General features: G+C 41.4%; 2 protein-coding genes across 3 annotated transcripts; one reads left to right on the forward strand and one right to left on the reverse strand.

Moving 5' to 3' along the window:
- The first annotated feature begins 357 nt into the window (after window positions 1-357).
- myl7 (myosin, light chain 7, regulatory) lies at window positions 358-2,435 on the forward strand. The gene is made up of 7 exons (XM_035164944.2): window positions 358-464; window positions 704-802; window positions 1,366-1,441; window positions 1,599-1,703; window positions 1,803-1,881; window positions 1,964-2,012; window positions 2,089-2,435. The coding sequence occupies exons 1-7, from the start codon at window positions 393-395 to the stop codon at window positions 2,191-2,193; spliced, it is 585 nt and encodes a 194-aa protein (XP_035020835.1). The 5' UTR covers window positions 358-392; the 3' UTR covers window positions 2,194-2,435.
- A 2,097-nt stretch (window positions 2,436-4,532) lies between these two features.
- agpat9l (1-acylglycerol-3-phosphate O-acyltransferase 9, like) lies at window positions 4,533-10,170 on the reverse strand. 2 transcript variants are annotated; one of them, XM_035166687.2, is made up of 14 exons: window positions 10,066-10,170; window positions 9,305-9,517; window positions 9,149-9,212; window positions 7,702-7,850; window positions 7,461-7,606; window positions 7,172-7,246; window positions 6,950-7,039; window positions 6,773-6,866; window positions 6,581-6,696; window positions 6,210-6,265; window positions 5,933-6,018; window positions 5,689-5,817; window positions 5,471-5,550; window positions 4,533-5,052 (listed from the first exon to the last, which is right to left on the reverse strand). In XM_035166687.2, the coding sequence occupies exons 2-14, from the start codon at window positions 9,446-9,448 to the stop codon at window positions 4,944-4,946; spliced, it is 1,338 nt and encodes a 445-aa protein (XP_035022578.1). In that variant the 5' UTR covers window positions 9,449-9,517; window positions 10,066-10,170; the 3' UTR covers window positions 4,533-4,943. The 2 variants fall into 2 exon arrangements, with proteins under 2 accessions (XP_035022578.1, XP_035022579.1); XM_035166688.2 differs by having other exon boundaries at window positions 9,968-10,105.
- Between the last annotated feature and the right edge of the window lie 2,608 nt (window positions 10,171-12,778).

The raw sequence follows: 12,778 nt of genomic DNA on the forward strand, positions 1-12,778 counted from the left end.
AAAATCCCAAGAGGAGACTTCTCAGCTTATCATGTCTCATTTGCTTCAGGGAATTATTATATTTGCAGGTGGTTGTGTTGCATCAGAGACGGCTGCTGCTAAACTCCTAATAAAATTGCACATAAGATGTACATTTAATTAACATTTAGAGCTTGATCTGGCCTCTGACATAAGGTAACTCTACTTGGTTGAGTGCCTGTCACACGTCAGAGGTCACTCTCCCCCGTCTCCTCTCTCCGTCTCCGCTCCCCATATCTCTATTTTCCAGCCTGGAGGAATCCTGGCTGCTTCACCTCTTATCAGGTCCCTTCAGTGACACACAGAGAGCAGCCGTGGCCATGTAAGGGACTGTGCTGCCCACCACAGGCTATTATAGGAGGGCAGGAGATAAGATGGGTCCGTACATAAAACCCACCCCGGCATCGCACCTCTGCTGGGAGTCCACACACGATCATTCAGACATGGTGAGTCAGTCAGCATTTACAGGCGTGTGATGTTTTCAGATTTCACTGATTTTAAAGAAAAGCTATCACGAAATATCTGAATCTTATTATCTTGTTGTATGTAGGGTATATGTGTGTATTTTTCATAATTTTGCAGTGGTAAAGCATTTGTTTTATATCCTTCTAACTCATTTGAATGCAAAACCTGAGCCTGCAGTAAAAGTACCAGTGTGTAAACTGAATAAATTTCATGTTGTCAGGCGAGTAAGAAGGCTTCCAATAAGAGACAGAGGGGACAGAAGTCCTGCTCCAACGTCTTCTCCATGTTCGAGCAGAGCCAGATTCAGGAGTTTAAGGAGGTACGGTACTGAACTTTAAAAATGTATACAGGAACCTGTGATTGCTGATTTCCAAACTGATCCAAGGGAAGGAATTTATTTAAATGTAACTTCTTAAATTAAATCTATCTCTACCAGAATGATTGAGATGGCCTCATAAACAACAATCAAAGACAAGTATAGTTTTAAAAATTATTTTAAATTTTCTCTTAACCATCAACCTACATTTTTTAAATTTAAACCAAACAATGAAAATATCACAATGTTCAGAAAAAGCATCAATAATTTCAGACTAAAAAAAACATTGGCTATATTAATTAGCTGCTTCTTGTTCAACAAGTCCTATAAAAGATTAGTGTCAGAATTTTTCGCTGAATTTTCCCATAATAAAGAAAAATGTACAACGTTTCGTGGAGATTCACTAAATGAAATTCTGTAGCAGCTTATAAAAACCCCAAAAAGTAATTAATTAATTAATCATTGTGAACTGTGCAGGGCAGAATATTTACTTCCCAGAATTGCTATTATTTTAATGAATCATTATCAGCACTTGAACACTTTTAAATCCGTGCTTCACCCCACAGGCCTTTGGTTGTATCGACCAGGACAGAGACGGGGTTATCAAAAAACAAGACTTGAAGGAGACGTATGGACAGCTGGGTATTTTGATCTACTTTTTAAATCTTCCTGTTGTTATACATAGGAAAGGGTTCGGATGACTTAACCAGTTTTTCGCACTGCATTTGATAATGTGTATTTGTTTCAACTGAGTATGTGTGTGTGTGTGTTTGTGTGTGTGTATGTGTGTGTGTATCAGGGAAGCTCAATGTCAACGACGAGGAGTTGGATGAGATGCTGAACGAGGGGAAAGGGCCCATTAACTTCACCGTGTTCCTGTCTCTGTTTGGAGAGAAACTCAATGGTGACAACATTTCACAGATGATCAAATAAACCTTTTTATTCATTTAAAATTTATTACAGATTTTCAGATGATGTTGGGTGAAATTGTATTCTTCCCCAGGTACCGATCCTGAGGACACCATACTTGCTGCCTTCAAACTATTTGATCCCAATGGCACAGGCTTTGTCAACAAGGACGAGTAAGAGACATTCTATTAAGTAGATTTCACTATAAATCAACATTTATTTCTCCTTTTACACAGTTTTGTTGTGTTTATCCAGGTTTAGACGATTACTGATGAACCAAGCTGATAAATTCACAGCTGAGGAGGTTTGTGTCTTTTATTTTTCAACTGAGAGATTTAAAAATGAATAAGATCATAATGTAAACCTTTATAAACCTGCAGGCGGATCAGGCTTTCTCTCTCGCTCCCATTGACCCGACTGGAAACATCGACTACAAGTCGCTCTGCTACATCATCACACATGGAGATGAGAAGGAAGAATCCTAAAAAGCCAGAGGCTGTTCACCCTGGAGACCTGCTGTGGGCTAACTGTGTTGTCAGGTCATCCAAACATGCTGATGACAGGGTGTTTAATGTTTGATTGGTAACATTCAGAAAAATTTATAAAAGATCGAATAATGTTGGAATGTTTGATTCATTCAAGCTCAACTGTTCAATAGTTTTAAATAATGGGTTTAAAAATAAGCTAATTTGTTTGTATTCTATGAGAATAAAGTGGTGATTCAAAAGCGTCTTTATTGATTATTATGTTATAATTATTATGCTCATTTCTGTGAAGTAACACTGCACATGGGACAAGACTAAAAACTCCTCACTGCTGTAATAATTATAATAATAGTAATAATAATAGTAATATATTTATATTAAATTTGTAATAATAATATATTTGTAATAATAATATATTTTTATTTTATTATCGCAAAGTGAGTTAAGTAAAGTACAGTTAAATAAACTTGAAATAAGGTAAAGTAAAGTGAAATAAAGTAAAGTAAAGTGGATCCATCACATTCACAAAGGCCTCACTGCTGTTCCTTTCTCTTCGGACACTGTTGCCGTGGATACAACAACAAACATGTCCATAAACCGCACGGCCACATCTTGCTGCTCACACAGCAAACAGCCGGTCATCAACAGGAGGACGGAGGCTTCTGCCGAGCTGCTGCTCTTCTTTCAGCACATCCAGCTACAGAGGAGTCGCTTCCAGATGACAGAGGGTTTATCTTTGATTTGTGAAATCTGTGGTTGCGCTGGCAGAGATGCCGATTGCATCTGGAGCCGCAGGCCGGGTGGATGTGGGAGGAGAGGCAAGTACAACATGGAGCCCAGATGGAGTGAAGAGGAAGCCCAAAGCTGCAAACAAGAGCTTTGACTCTTATCTGCAACGGTGGGTTGATCCCTGCATGTGTGTTCTGACATGTAGCTGCACTTTGAAGGACGATTGATTCAGTGTTTGATGATCGAAAACTCACAGTAATGTTTAATCTTCTCAGTACAGAACACGGTGTTTTTGTGTGGAACTGGGATATTTTCTGGCGTCACCATTTTGCTTGGTCCAGATGCAGATGTTACTTTAAACAAGCAGCCGATGCAGATGCAGGCTGATATTAATTTCACTTATTAAGTTATAGCTAAATGACAAAAACTTAGTAGCTAAATGTACAATCATAACAAAGCACTTAAAGTGTACAGAGCTGAATGTAGAAACCATTGAGGGAAAACCACAGATGATTTGTTACAGCGCAGTTCCGTGTGTTCGTGTTTTATGGCTCAGAGATAAAAGCAGCTTCTCGCCCGAGTGAGTCGACAGCGGCCTGTTTGTCATCTGAACTGTGCAGAGGGAGACACAGATGCGAGGCACTAATCTGCCTCATAAATATGTCACCGTACTGTTTGTCCTGGCTGAGTTAATGAAAAGGAAGAGGCAGGAAGTCACATTTAAAAACAAGGCCGTCACTCACTGGCTGCTGTCCACCACACGTTACTGAAGATAAATCTCACCTGAACTTCTTCTCGTTGTTGATGACGTTCGCAGATACAAGGAGCTCAACGAGAGCAAGAGAAACAAAAGTAACGTACTGCAGGTTAGTACTGTCGTCACATAACTGAATGGTTTGAAAACTGCCTTGCACATTGAGGTACTGTGACGGCCGCTGAGCAGATTAAGAGTTTGTTTAATCTGCTCAGTTTGTTTGTTTGTCCTCACAGGTCACACAGGACAACACAGAACCGAGCAATCGTGAGAATGAAGGTGAGACGATACAAAACAGGATTGTGTCGACATTCACACAGTTACAGCGAGTGAAACTAAAGTCTCTTTCCGTTTGTTTTAAAGAGGACAAAGATGGGAGTCCCATGACAAACGGAGGCAGCGAGGGTCATGCTTCAGAGGAACCTTCCAGCGGAGAGAGATCCAAAAAGTCTCAGATGTGTGTTCTCCTTTAAATGTGGACATTTAATGCACTGGGCTTTAACACACAACGTGGTCATGTATTATGTAATTGCCAAAACCTTGTGTATCTTGTGTTCTGTAGAAAAAGGCGTGAGGGGTCAAATGTTAGTAAAAGCACTTGTAAAACTATGTAAAATGTCGAAAGTGTTTAATTCAAAGTTGGAAAACTGTGTGAGCAGGTTGTCTTTTACCTGAAAACATAGGTTATGATAAGTGTTAATTACTCTGCAGCATTTTGAAGCACAACACTGCAAGATTTAAATAACTAAAGTCCATATTGAAATACTTTCTCAGTATTTTTCTTAAATCTGTTTTAATACTCATGTTTTATTATAAAAGTATGTCCAGGATCTTTTGTCTCTTTTTTATAAAACCATTCAATTTGTAAACTTAATTTTATTTAAAAGAAAAAAAAAAACAAGGAGCAGCCAATGACCGACTGTGAGAATCGAGACATTCGTGAATCCAGTTTGTCTTCGATCACACATTCAGATCACATTTTTTTTTCTCAGCAATAGTATTAAATCACGACAGTAGAAATCTTAGGCAGCGATAAAACAAAGCGCTTCCCCTTTTTTTTTTCATCTTCAGTTTGTTCCGCGTAAAGGTCGAAGGTCAATATTGCACTTGTGTTTCCTCCAAATCACCAAGACGCTCCTCCTTTAACCTGTAGTTTTCACAGTGTTCATTAAGTCCACCCGGCAGAGCTGCATCGCATGTCGAGTCCAGCTAATGAGAACCTGCTGGAGGAGAGAGGCCTGTTCGTCCATCCCACCGACGGGAGGCCTCAGTCGCTGTTGCCGCTGCTGTCGTCTCCCACCACCATGCTGCTGTACTTCTTCTGCTGCTGCTCTTTGAACGTCTCCTTCACCTTTGCTCTCTTCAGGCCTCCGTCCCTGCAGCGGCGGACAGGAGGAGACGGGACAAACAGAGAGTGGTGACTCATCGTTCAGCCACATGCAGCAGACTGTACGATCAATGTCAGTGCTTCACTTTCATGCAAAAAAAAGCATCTATTTTTTAAGAGACAAAGGATGCCATGCCCCCCTGTGGTGTAAAAATATATATTGTTGGAATCTCAAAATCGGAGTTCATAAAAGTATTTCTCCCACCGTGCGTGTGGTGGTACAATTATTTGTGTGTTTAAAGACAGTGGGTTAGTTTCTCAGTCACAGATTAAGTCTTTAATTTTAAAGGAGATTTAAAAGTCAGTTTTATCTGTAAATAGGCTTAAAATTCACCGTCCAAAATAAAATGAAGCATCTTTGAATATGACTCAATCAAATCAAAAACAGTGAAGAGGTTGAATCTCACCATTGTAGATCTACCAGTCCTCCCTGGTGAGCGATGGCCGACTTCACTCTGTTGGCGAACTGCACAGCATCTTCCCCTTCCTTCCAATTTTTTAAATACACATCAAACTCTGTCAGACATGTGTCTCTGTGTGTGGAGGGGGGGGGGTTCTTTGCACGCCGTACACGTGGCTTTAAGCATGCATGTGCTCACGTGCTCCGGGACGTGTACATACACACCTGCTGATGCATGGCTGGCAGGTACCAGACGTTACAGTCGAGGGCCCAGCTGGTCATCATCCTCAGCAGGTAATTCACCATGCTGTACTTGGAGCTGTTCCAGAAAGCATCGCCAAACTTCGGGTCGTACTAAATAACACAGGGGTGCAGTGATGAATAGTATTTTGAAATATATGAGTCAGACGTGTAGAGAAGAATCAGAGTGAGAAATGGGGCTTTGACTGACAGAAGGGGAATAGAGTACCTTAATGGCTACTGGATAGATCGTTGATCCGATTTCAAAACTCCCCTTTTTGAACATCATGACGGATGTGTTGTTGACACAGGTCCCTGCAGAAAGCAGACATCGGGGTATTAAAGGAGACAGAGTTGTGTGAGCTGGGTCCAGGCCCCACGTAACATAGCTGCTCATTTGTCACCGCTCAGTGGCCAGACTGTCGCCCGACACACCGAGCTGAACTACAAAGACAAACATCAGACTGGATAGAGAATCTCTGTCTCCTCCGCACGGTCACACTTACCCTCTGGAAATATTAATATGGGAAGCTTTGTCTTGTCGTTCACATGATCCATCAACCTAAGGGCAACACAAAGAGGTAATGGAAACCACTCCCAGACTGGACAAATATCTACATGTTGCACCTTTGAAGAGTTTTTTCACAATGCCTCAAACATCTGGAGCGGGTGTCTGGGTGAGGACGTGATATTATGAGTCACTGTTCGGTAGCAACTTTCCAAAACATATTTGTCCTTGTCAAACTTAAGAAGACTTTCACTGCCAGGAAAATGCCAACCTCACCTTAGTGCCAGTGTTTTTTCTCCATGGAGAGAAAACACGGGCAAGAAAGGCCTGCAGTGACAAGCCCTGAAAAGATGAGCTGGACAAACTGACCTTTTAGTCACTAGGTGGCGATCTTTCATCTCTGCTCGCTCAAACCAGACGTGAGGACAGGACCTCACCATGGCTCTTTGAATAACTCCCATCAAGCCTCCATGGATCTGACCCACCTGATCATCAAATGAGGAAGGTTACACCTGCACGTCATGTTTCAACTTTAAAAAAAAGGAGTAATAAAATATATACCATCGCGTAACAGCCATCGTTGCAGAGAATCACAATGTCGATGGGAGACGTGTGATTGGCCACACAGATTCCTCCTTTTTGGGGTTTATTTTCCCTACGGGTTGTGAGGAGAAAAAACATGAGGAGGTAAAACAATATGATTAATGTTGTGTGAGTAGTGAGAGAGGGTTCACCCACCTGTTGTGATAGCGGATAGTAGCAGAAAGTCCTCGGGCACAGATTCTGTAGCACATGACGTGAACCCATTCACTCAGCCACGACTTCACCCTGAACATCAACACAAGCAGAACAAGATCAATTGAAAGGAAAGTGTGTGAAAGTGTTTAACACCTCTGATATGGTGTTAAACTTATGATACACAAAATCTGTATTTCTGGACCCGTTATATTTTGCGGGCACCTTGAATGTGGGAGTAATCCAACTGCTGATGTTCCTATTACCAACCAGCTCACACCGATACAGACCAGTGTTATCCTGGAGAGACAGAAATCACAGCTTTCAATTTTCAAACAGAAAAATAAAACTGAATAGTGAGATAAAATGAAACAGGTCAGAGGTCCGTGGAAGACAAACATAACTAAAACCTAACCTGACGGAAATCTAAAATATCAGTATAAATACCAGATGCATTGGTGTGATAGTAAATGCCTCTCAAACTGACAGCTTCATTTGGCAGTCAGCTCTTTACCTGAGCGGAGCGAGGATGCAGTATCTCACAAAGATTCCCAGGCCGTAAACCAGTGTCAGCTTCAGACTGATGTACTGGAAATCAATGTTTGTGCGAGTGAGTAAGTTCCAGGACACCAGCTCCTCTGAAGAGAACCGCTGGGTCACCTGGATTTAAAAAACAAACACTTAGGGTTTAGGTCTGAATCACTTATTATCATGTACATGTCAAACTGTGTCCTTGCTATGAAGTAAAACTTTACCTCATCCTCTACAATGCTCTCAATGCCTCTGCGGGTGAAATAAAAACAGTCGCTTAGTGTAAAGTCACCGCCCACTGGTGGTTTGGGGCGACTGCGTCGGAGCTCCCCTAGCTCTTTCTCCATGGAGCCATCCTCCCTCTGGATGAGACCTGATACAGAGCAACACACCCAGACTCAATCATCTGATATGAATCATTATCTTCAAAGCAATCTGGATAATAATATATTTCCATATCAGAGGTGTTAGGAGATGAAGTACTTTCGGGAATGCAGGGGTGAGTTTCTAGAAAGGACAAGAGCTCTGCAGTATCACGTATCATGAAATACTGGCACTGATAAGAAACCAGATGAGGAGATATGTCTTTACCTGTTCTAATTATAGCAGAAATGTTCTATGAACCAACAGAATTTATCACCAACGCATCTTAAACATGACTTTTAACCTGAAATATACATCAATAAGAACAGAGCTGAGCTGTTCAGAGAGCAGTGTGAAGTCAGGACGGCTACAACACCTGGGTTCAAACACTTTCCCCCTATAACAGGTCTCAGAACAGTTCAGAGTTGGCCTCAACTCAGACTTCACATTATCTGATAACTCAGAGGGCAAAGTCCAAAACCTGCATTCAATATTCATTGTTAAAATCTCTGAACAAAGTCCTGAAACTAACACGTGTCACTAATCACTTTAACTTCTATTGTTCATCCTCCACATTTCAAAATGTAACAATGACAAACGTTGAACTTTGCATGGGCCGTGTCTTCTTTGTCTAACATGCATCTCATTGCGTCACAGCAGGAGATCCCACCCTTTGTCGCTTAACGACTGATAGAGAGTCTTGTAATTGCATCTTGATCGAGATACGTGGAGTTTCCAAAGAAGCTTCACCTTGTTGAAGATTGTAAAAACCTTCTCACACACTTACAAGATGCACATTTAGAAGAACAAGATAAACCCATTTCTCTGTGTTAAATCACAGGGTTTTCATCCTGTGTGCAGAGAGGCATCATTCACTCCACATGTAAATCAATTGCTCTTTGCCAATATCATTGCAACATGCCTGCCCAGACTTGTCATCAAATATCTTGTGAAATCCAGTATTGCAGCTCAACACGTAACTGTCACCAAATGCCGATCTTTCAAAATAAGGGAAATGACAAATTTACTTTAGAAGAGACTATCTATCTATCTATCTATCTATCTATCCATCTATCTATCTATCTGAACATCCAGGCATGTAGTAAATGACTGTATTTAAATAGCGTTTTTCAGTCTCATTGACCACTCAACGTGCATTACACCATTCATACACCGTATACACAATATTTTGCCCAAGGACACATCGGCATGTGGACTGGAGGGGCCAGCGATCGCACCACCGACCCCAGCGGACGATCCTCTCTCCCCCCTGAGCCACAGCCATCTAAGTATTGATATTCTACTCACTGTTGGATGGCGAGGCCTGCAGCCGCTCCTCTGTGTTTGCCTTCTGTATCTTCAGAGTGGCCCACTGTGGACGAGGACAGACACAGAGACATTCATGGTCAGGTCTGATCTGCACTCAATCAGAATATTTACATAGTGCTGCACAGTGGACAGTACCTCTAAGGTTTTGACCAGAATGTTCATGTATATTTCAGAGATGCCCAGCGAGAAGCCAAACATGGCCGGGATCATGATGAGGCCGACGATGAGGTACAGCCAGGTCTTCAGTACCGGGAGGGCCCCGGCCCAGAAGTCCTCCATCTCCACCTTGTTCCCTGAGGTACGTGTATACAGGCGTGAGTGCAGCCCAGTGGCTCAGGTGAGGTCGTCCTGCAGGTGGGGGGGAGAAAGGTGTCATCAGTTTGCAGGTCAACAACACACAACAGGGGGAGCAACATGAAGTCAGGAAAATGTTGCAGTTGATTGAATCAGCAGGAAAGTGTCAACACACACACACACACACACACTCACACAATCACACACTCTCACACTCTCTCACACACACACACACACACACACACACACACACTCACTCACTCACTCACTCACACACTCACACTCACCCTTGACATAAGACACTCCCTAGCCCCTTACCCTAACCTAAACCTAATTATAACCCTACTCACTCTATAGGGTCTATGCTTAAAAGTACAGGAACACACACGCGCACACACACGCACGCACACACACACACACACACGATCGGTGTCACACGTCTTCCTTTCAACATAAACAAATCCACAATTAACCAAACTTATCACCGTGATAATCTTGACTTACACTGAATGACTGTTTACAAATCTGCGTTATTTCTTTCGGTCTTTTCTTTTAAAAAGTTTGCAGCGACAAAGTTTCCCAGTGATCAGAGCTCATGTTACCTGGCAGCGTCAGTCCATGTCTTCACTTCCTGAAGAATAACTGTGAGGACCAGAGGAGCAAACAACCCATTCACCACTGGAACAAAGTTCACTGAGCTGCGTTGCAACAGCGCCCCCTGCAGACAGAGACAAGTGGACCCTGGGGGGATTCCAAATATTGGACTTTCCTCCAGTTCTAATAATGATAATAACAATAATGATATAAATATAATTGTACTAATAATACTAATACTACTACTACTGATAATAATAATAATAATAATGTTTTTTTTTATTAACTTAGTCTTCACATTTTCTAGTGGTGAGTGTGAAAAACGTGGCAGATACGCAGTTAAGCAGATAAGCAGAGGGTTGTGAGACATTCATTGACAAACAGGATTGTAGAAACTATTAGTAAGTCTGGTTGTTGCTCTGGCATTGAACTCCTGCCAGTCTAAGTTGAATTTCCTATTTTTGTTTATCTTTTGTGGAGATAAAAATCTCTTTGTTTTAGTCAAACCACGTCATCCCTTATTTGCTACGGTCTCAGAGACGAGTCATAACAGCTAAAACATAATAAGATTTTGACCTTTGAAATTGCAGAATGACAAAAGTCGTAATAGCCTTCATGAGAACAATTTGTTTTGAGTGAACTCTATATACACTGATTAAGTCCACAGGACACGACTGAAAGGTCCTGAGATAGTAGAACTCACGATTAGATGTTTTCAAAAAACTATTAAGAAAAAAAAGATCTTAACTTAACTTAACTTAACTTAATGTTACGTTGATGCTCTAATGGTTTAATGATTTCTAGTTTCCTCTTGTCGTTTGAGCCTTTGACATTTTCCATCTGATAACGACGTTGACCTGAATTTGATGCATTTTGAGAAACAGTCCCTCTACTGTAATAAAAAACCACAAACCTCTCAGTCATCACAACACAAGGAGGCCTTTATAAGGAATGCAGCCACAATCTCTGCGTGTTAACCCCCTCTCCCACCTAAGACTAACAAAAGGACCTGATTATTTCCCAGGTTGAGACATTTCACAGTCTGCTGCACATTACTGTAACGGGGTGCTTCGGGGGGGCAGTCTGGGTAAAAAATATCTCTCTGAGAATGATGAAATGATTCATTCTGGGATCTAACATAATCCAGAGAGATCCTTTTTTCATATAAAACTGGCTGTCTGCCACAGTTACATACAGGAATATACACGCATACCATATGTTGGTGGAAGTCTAGAATCTTTCCACTTGTCTAAATCCACGTGATCATCGAGCTGTGAAGTGCTACATCTTCATCCATTGTTCACAATAATTCAGACAAATTGGCCCCGTCATGTCACATGAGGCAGACATTCCAGATGTGCGGTAAAACACACTATTTATCCTTTAATGTCCGGGTGTGTCAGTTCCAGTAAGGCCTGGCTTGTTACGTCTCAAATAACAGTTATTCATCTTAAAGTCTCGACACAAAGAGCTCATTGCTCACTGTTTTATTGGGTCCTGTCAGGGGAGAACACCTCACTGTGGCCGGTTAGTGTTGCTTCCCCTCACTGGGGGGGGTTAGAGCTGACTGAGATCAACTCAAGGCTCCAGTGTCATAATCTGGAACTGTGGGCTATCCAGGGTTATTTTTAGCAGGGTCCTACATTTTCCAAAATGACCTATACTCTCTAATCCGAAAGAGATTTTTCCCTGTTTGCCTCATTGACTCACATTTTGGTCATTTTGGCCGATCTTTGGAAAACTCTGCAGATGATAAGTATGTGGTTGGTCCATAACCATTTATGTCTATTTATAGACTTCTTTCATACTCATGCAGAGAAGAGACGGAGAGATTTCAAAGGACATGTCTCAGGAAAGTTTTTACCCCGAGCTACAGTACGACACAGTTCACAAGGACTTTGGAAATAATGTCCTCCAGAGATTTACTCCACAGACATCAGATCATATTTCCATTCAGCAGAGGGTGGAAGTAAATCAATGTCTGTATTTGCATGAAGATGTTCTTGACGTCCATTTCGCAAATCCTGCACTATGGACTCTTCCTGCAGTATTTACTCACATTTCAGCAGGATCGAGCACAAGTAAAGAAGTCGATATAGAAGTCAGAAACAAATGTTTATACAAAACCACAGAGAGCATGTGTTTGCAGAGGATTTGTCTGTTGTTTGACCTGATCTTCCTCATGAATTAAGAGATCTGTACAGATGTCACAGAACAATGCATGTTAAAATAACTCATGCACATACCTTTGCAAACCTGTCTTCTCCTATATGCATCCATATGACACGTACACAGTGTTTCCATTTGTACAGCTGACAACGCTCTTGGTTTACTGAAGAATTGTTTGGATTAGAAAACATCAGAAAACGGAAAAATCTCCTTTCAAATTTCCTAAAGACTGAGGTGATGTAATCAAATGTCTGGTTTTGTTCACCCGAAGAGTCCAAAACCCCCAAAACACACAGTGTAAGAGAAGGTAAAGTAGCAAATTAGAGACATTTTGAGAATCTGGAAACTAAGAAAGTCTGATGGTTTTGTCTGATAAATAACTGATTTGTTTTAGTGTATGTATCAAATCTTATCTTCCACTACATGGACAACTTGAAAACAGTCTAATTAAAGTAATTAAATAACACCTCTTTGCACGTTTTGATTCGTATGAAGTGACTCCAGGTAGTTTTCTCTCTCTTTGTGGGAGAGGCAGTAAATTGTCTCGCACTC

This window comes from Hippoglossus stenolepis, chromosome 9, assembly GCF_022539355.2.
Source record: "Hippoglossus stenolepis isolate QCI-W04-F060 chromosome 9, HSTE1.2, whole genome shotgun sequence".
Taxonomy (NCBI): domain Eukaryota; kingdom Metazoa; phylum Chordata; class Actinopteri; order Pleuronectiformes; family Pleuronectidae; genus Hippoglossus; species Hippoglossus stenolepis.

Bases quoted from the DNA above. Each gene is read 5' to 3' on its own strand.
- agpat9l (XM_035166687.2), bottom strand. From the start codon at position 9,448: ATGGAGGACTTCTGGGCCGGGGCCCTCCCGGTACTGAAGACCTGGCTG. The intron at 9,213-9,304 runs GTACTGTCCACT...CCTCGTCCACAG, and splicing joins TTCTGGTCAAAACCTTAGAG to TGGGCCACTCTGAAGATACA. The intron at 5,818-5,932 runs GTACTCTATTCC...TGTGTTATTTAG, and splicing joins TCTATCCAGTAGCCATTAAG to TACGACCCGAAGTTTGGCGA.
- myl7 (XM_035164944.2), top strand. From the start codon at position 393: ATGGGTCCGTACATAAAACCCACCCCGGCATCGCACCTCTGCTGGGAG. The intron at 1,442-1,598 runs GTATTTTGATCT...TGTGTGTATCAG, and splicing joins GGAGACGTATGGACAGCTGG to GGAAGCTCAATGTCAACGAC. The intron at 1,704-1,802 runs GTGACAACATTT...ATTCTTCCCCAG, and splicing joins GTTTGGAGAGAAACTCAATG to GTACCGATCCTGAGGACACC.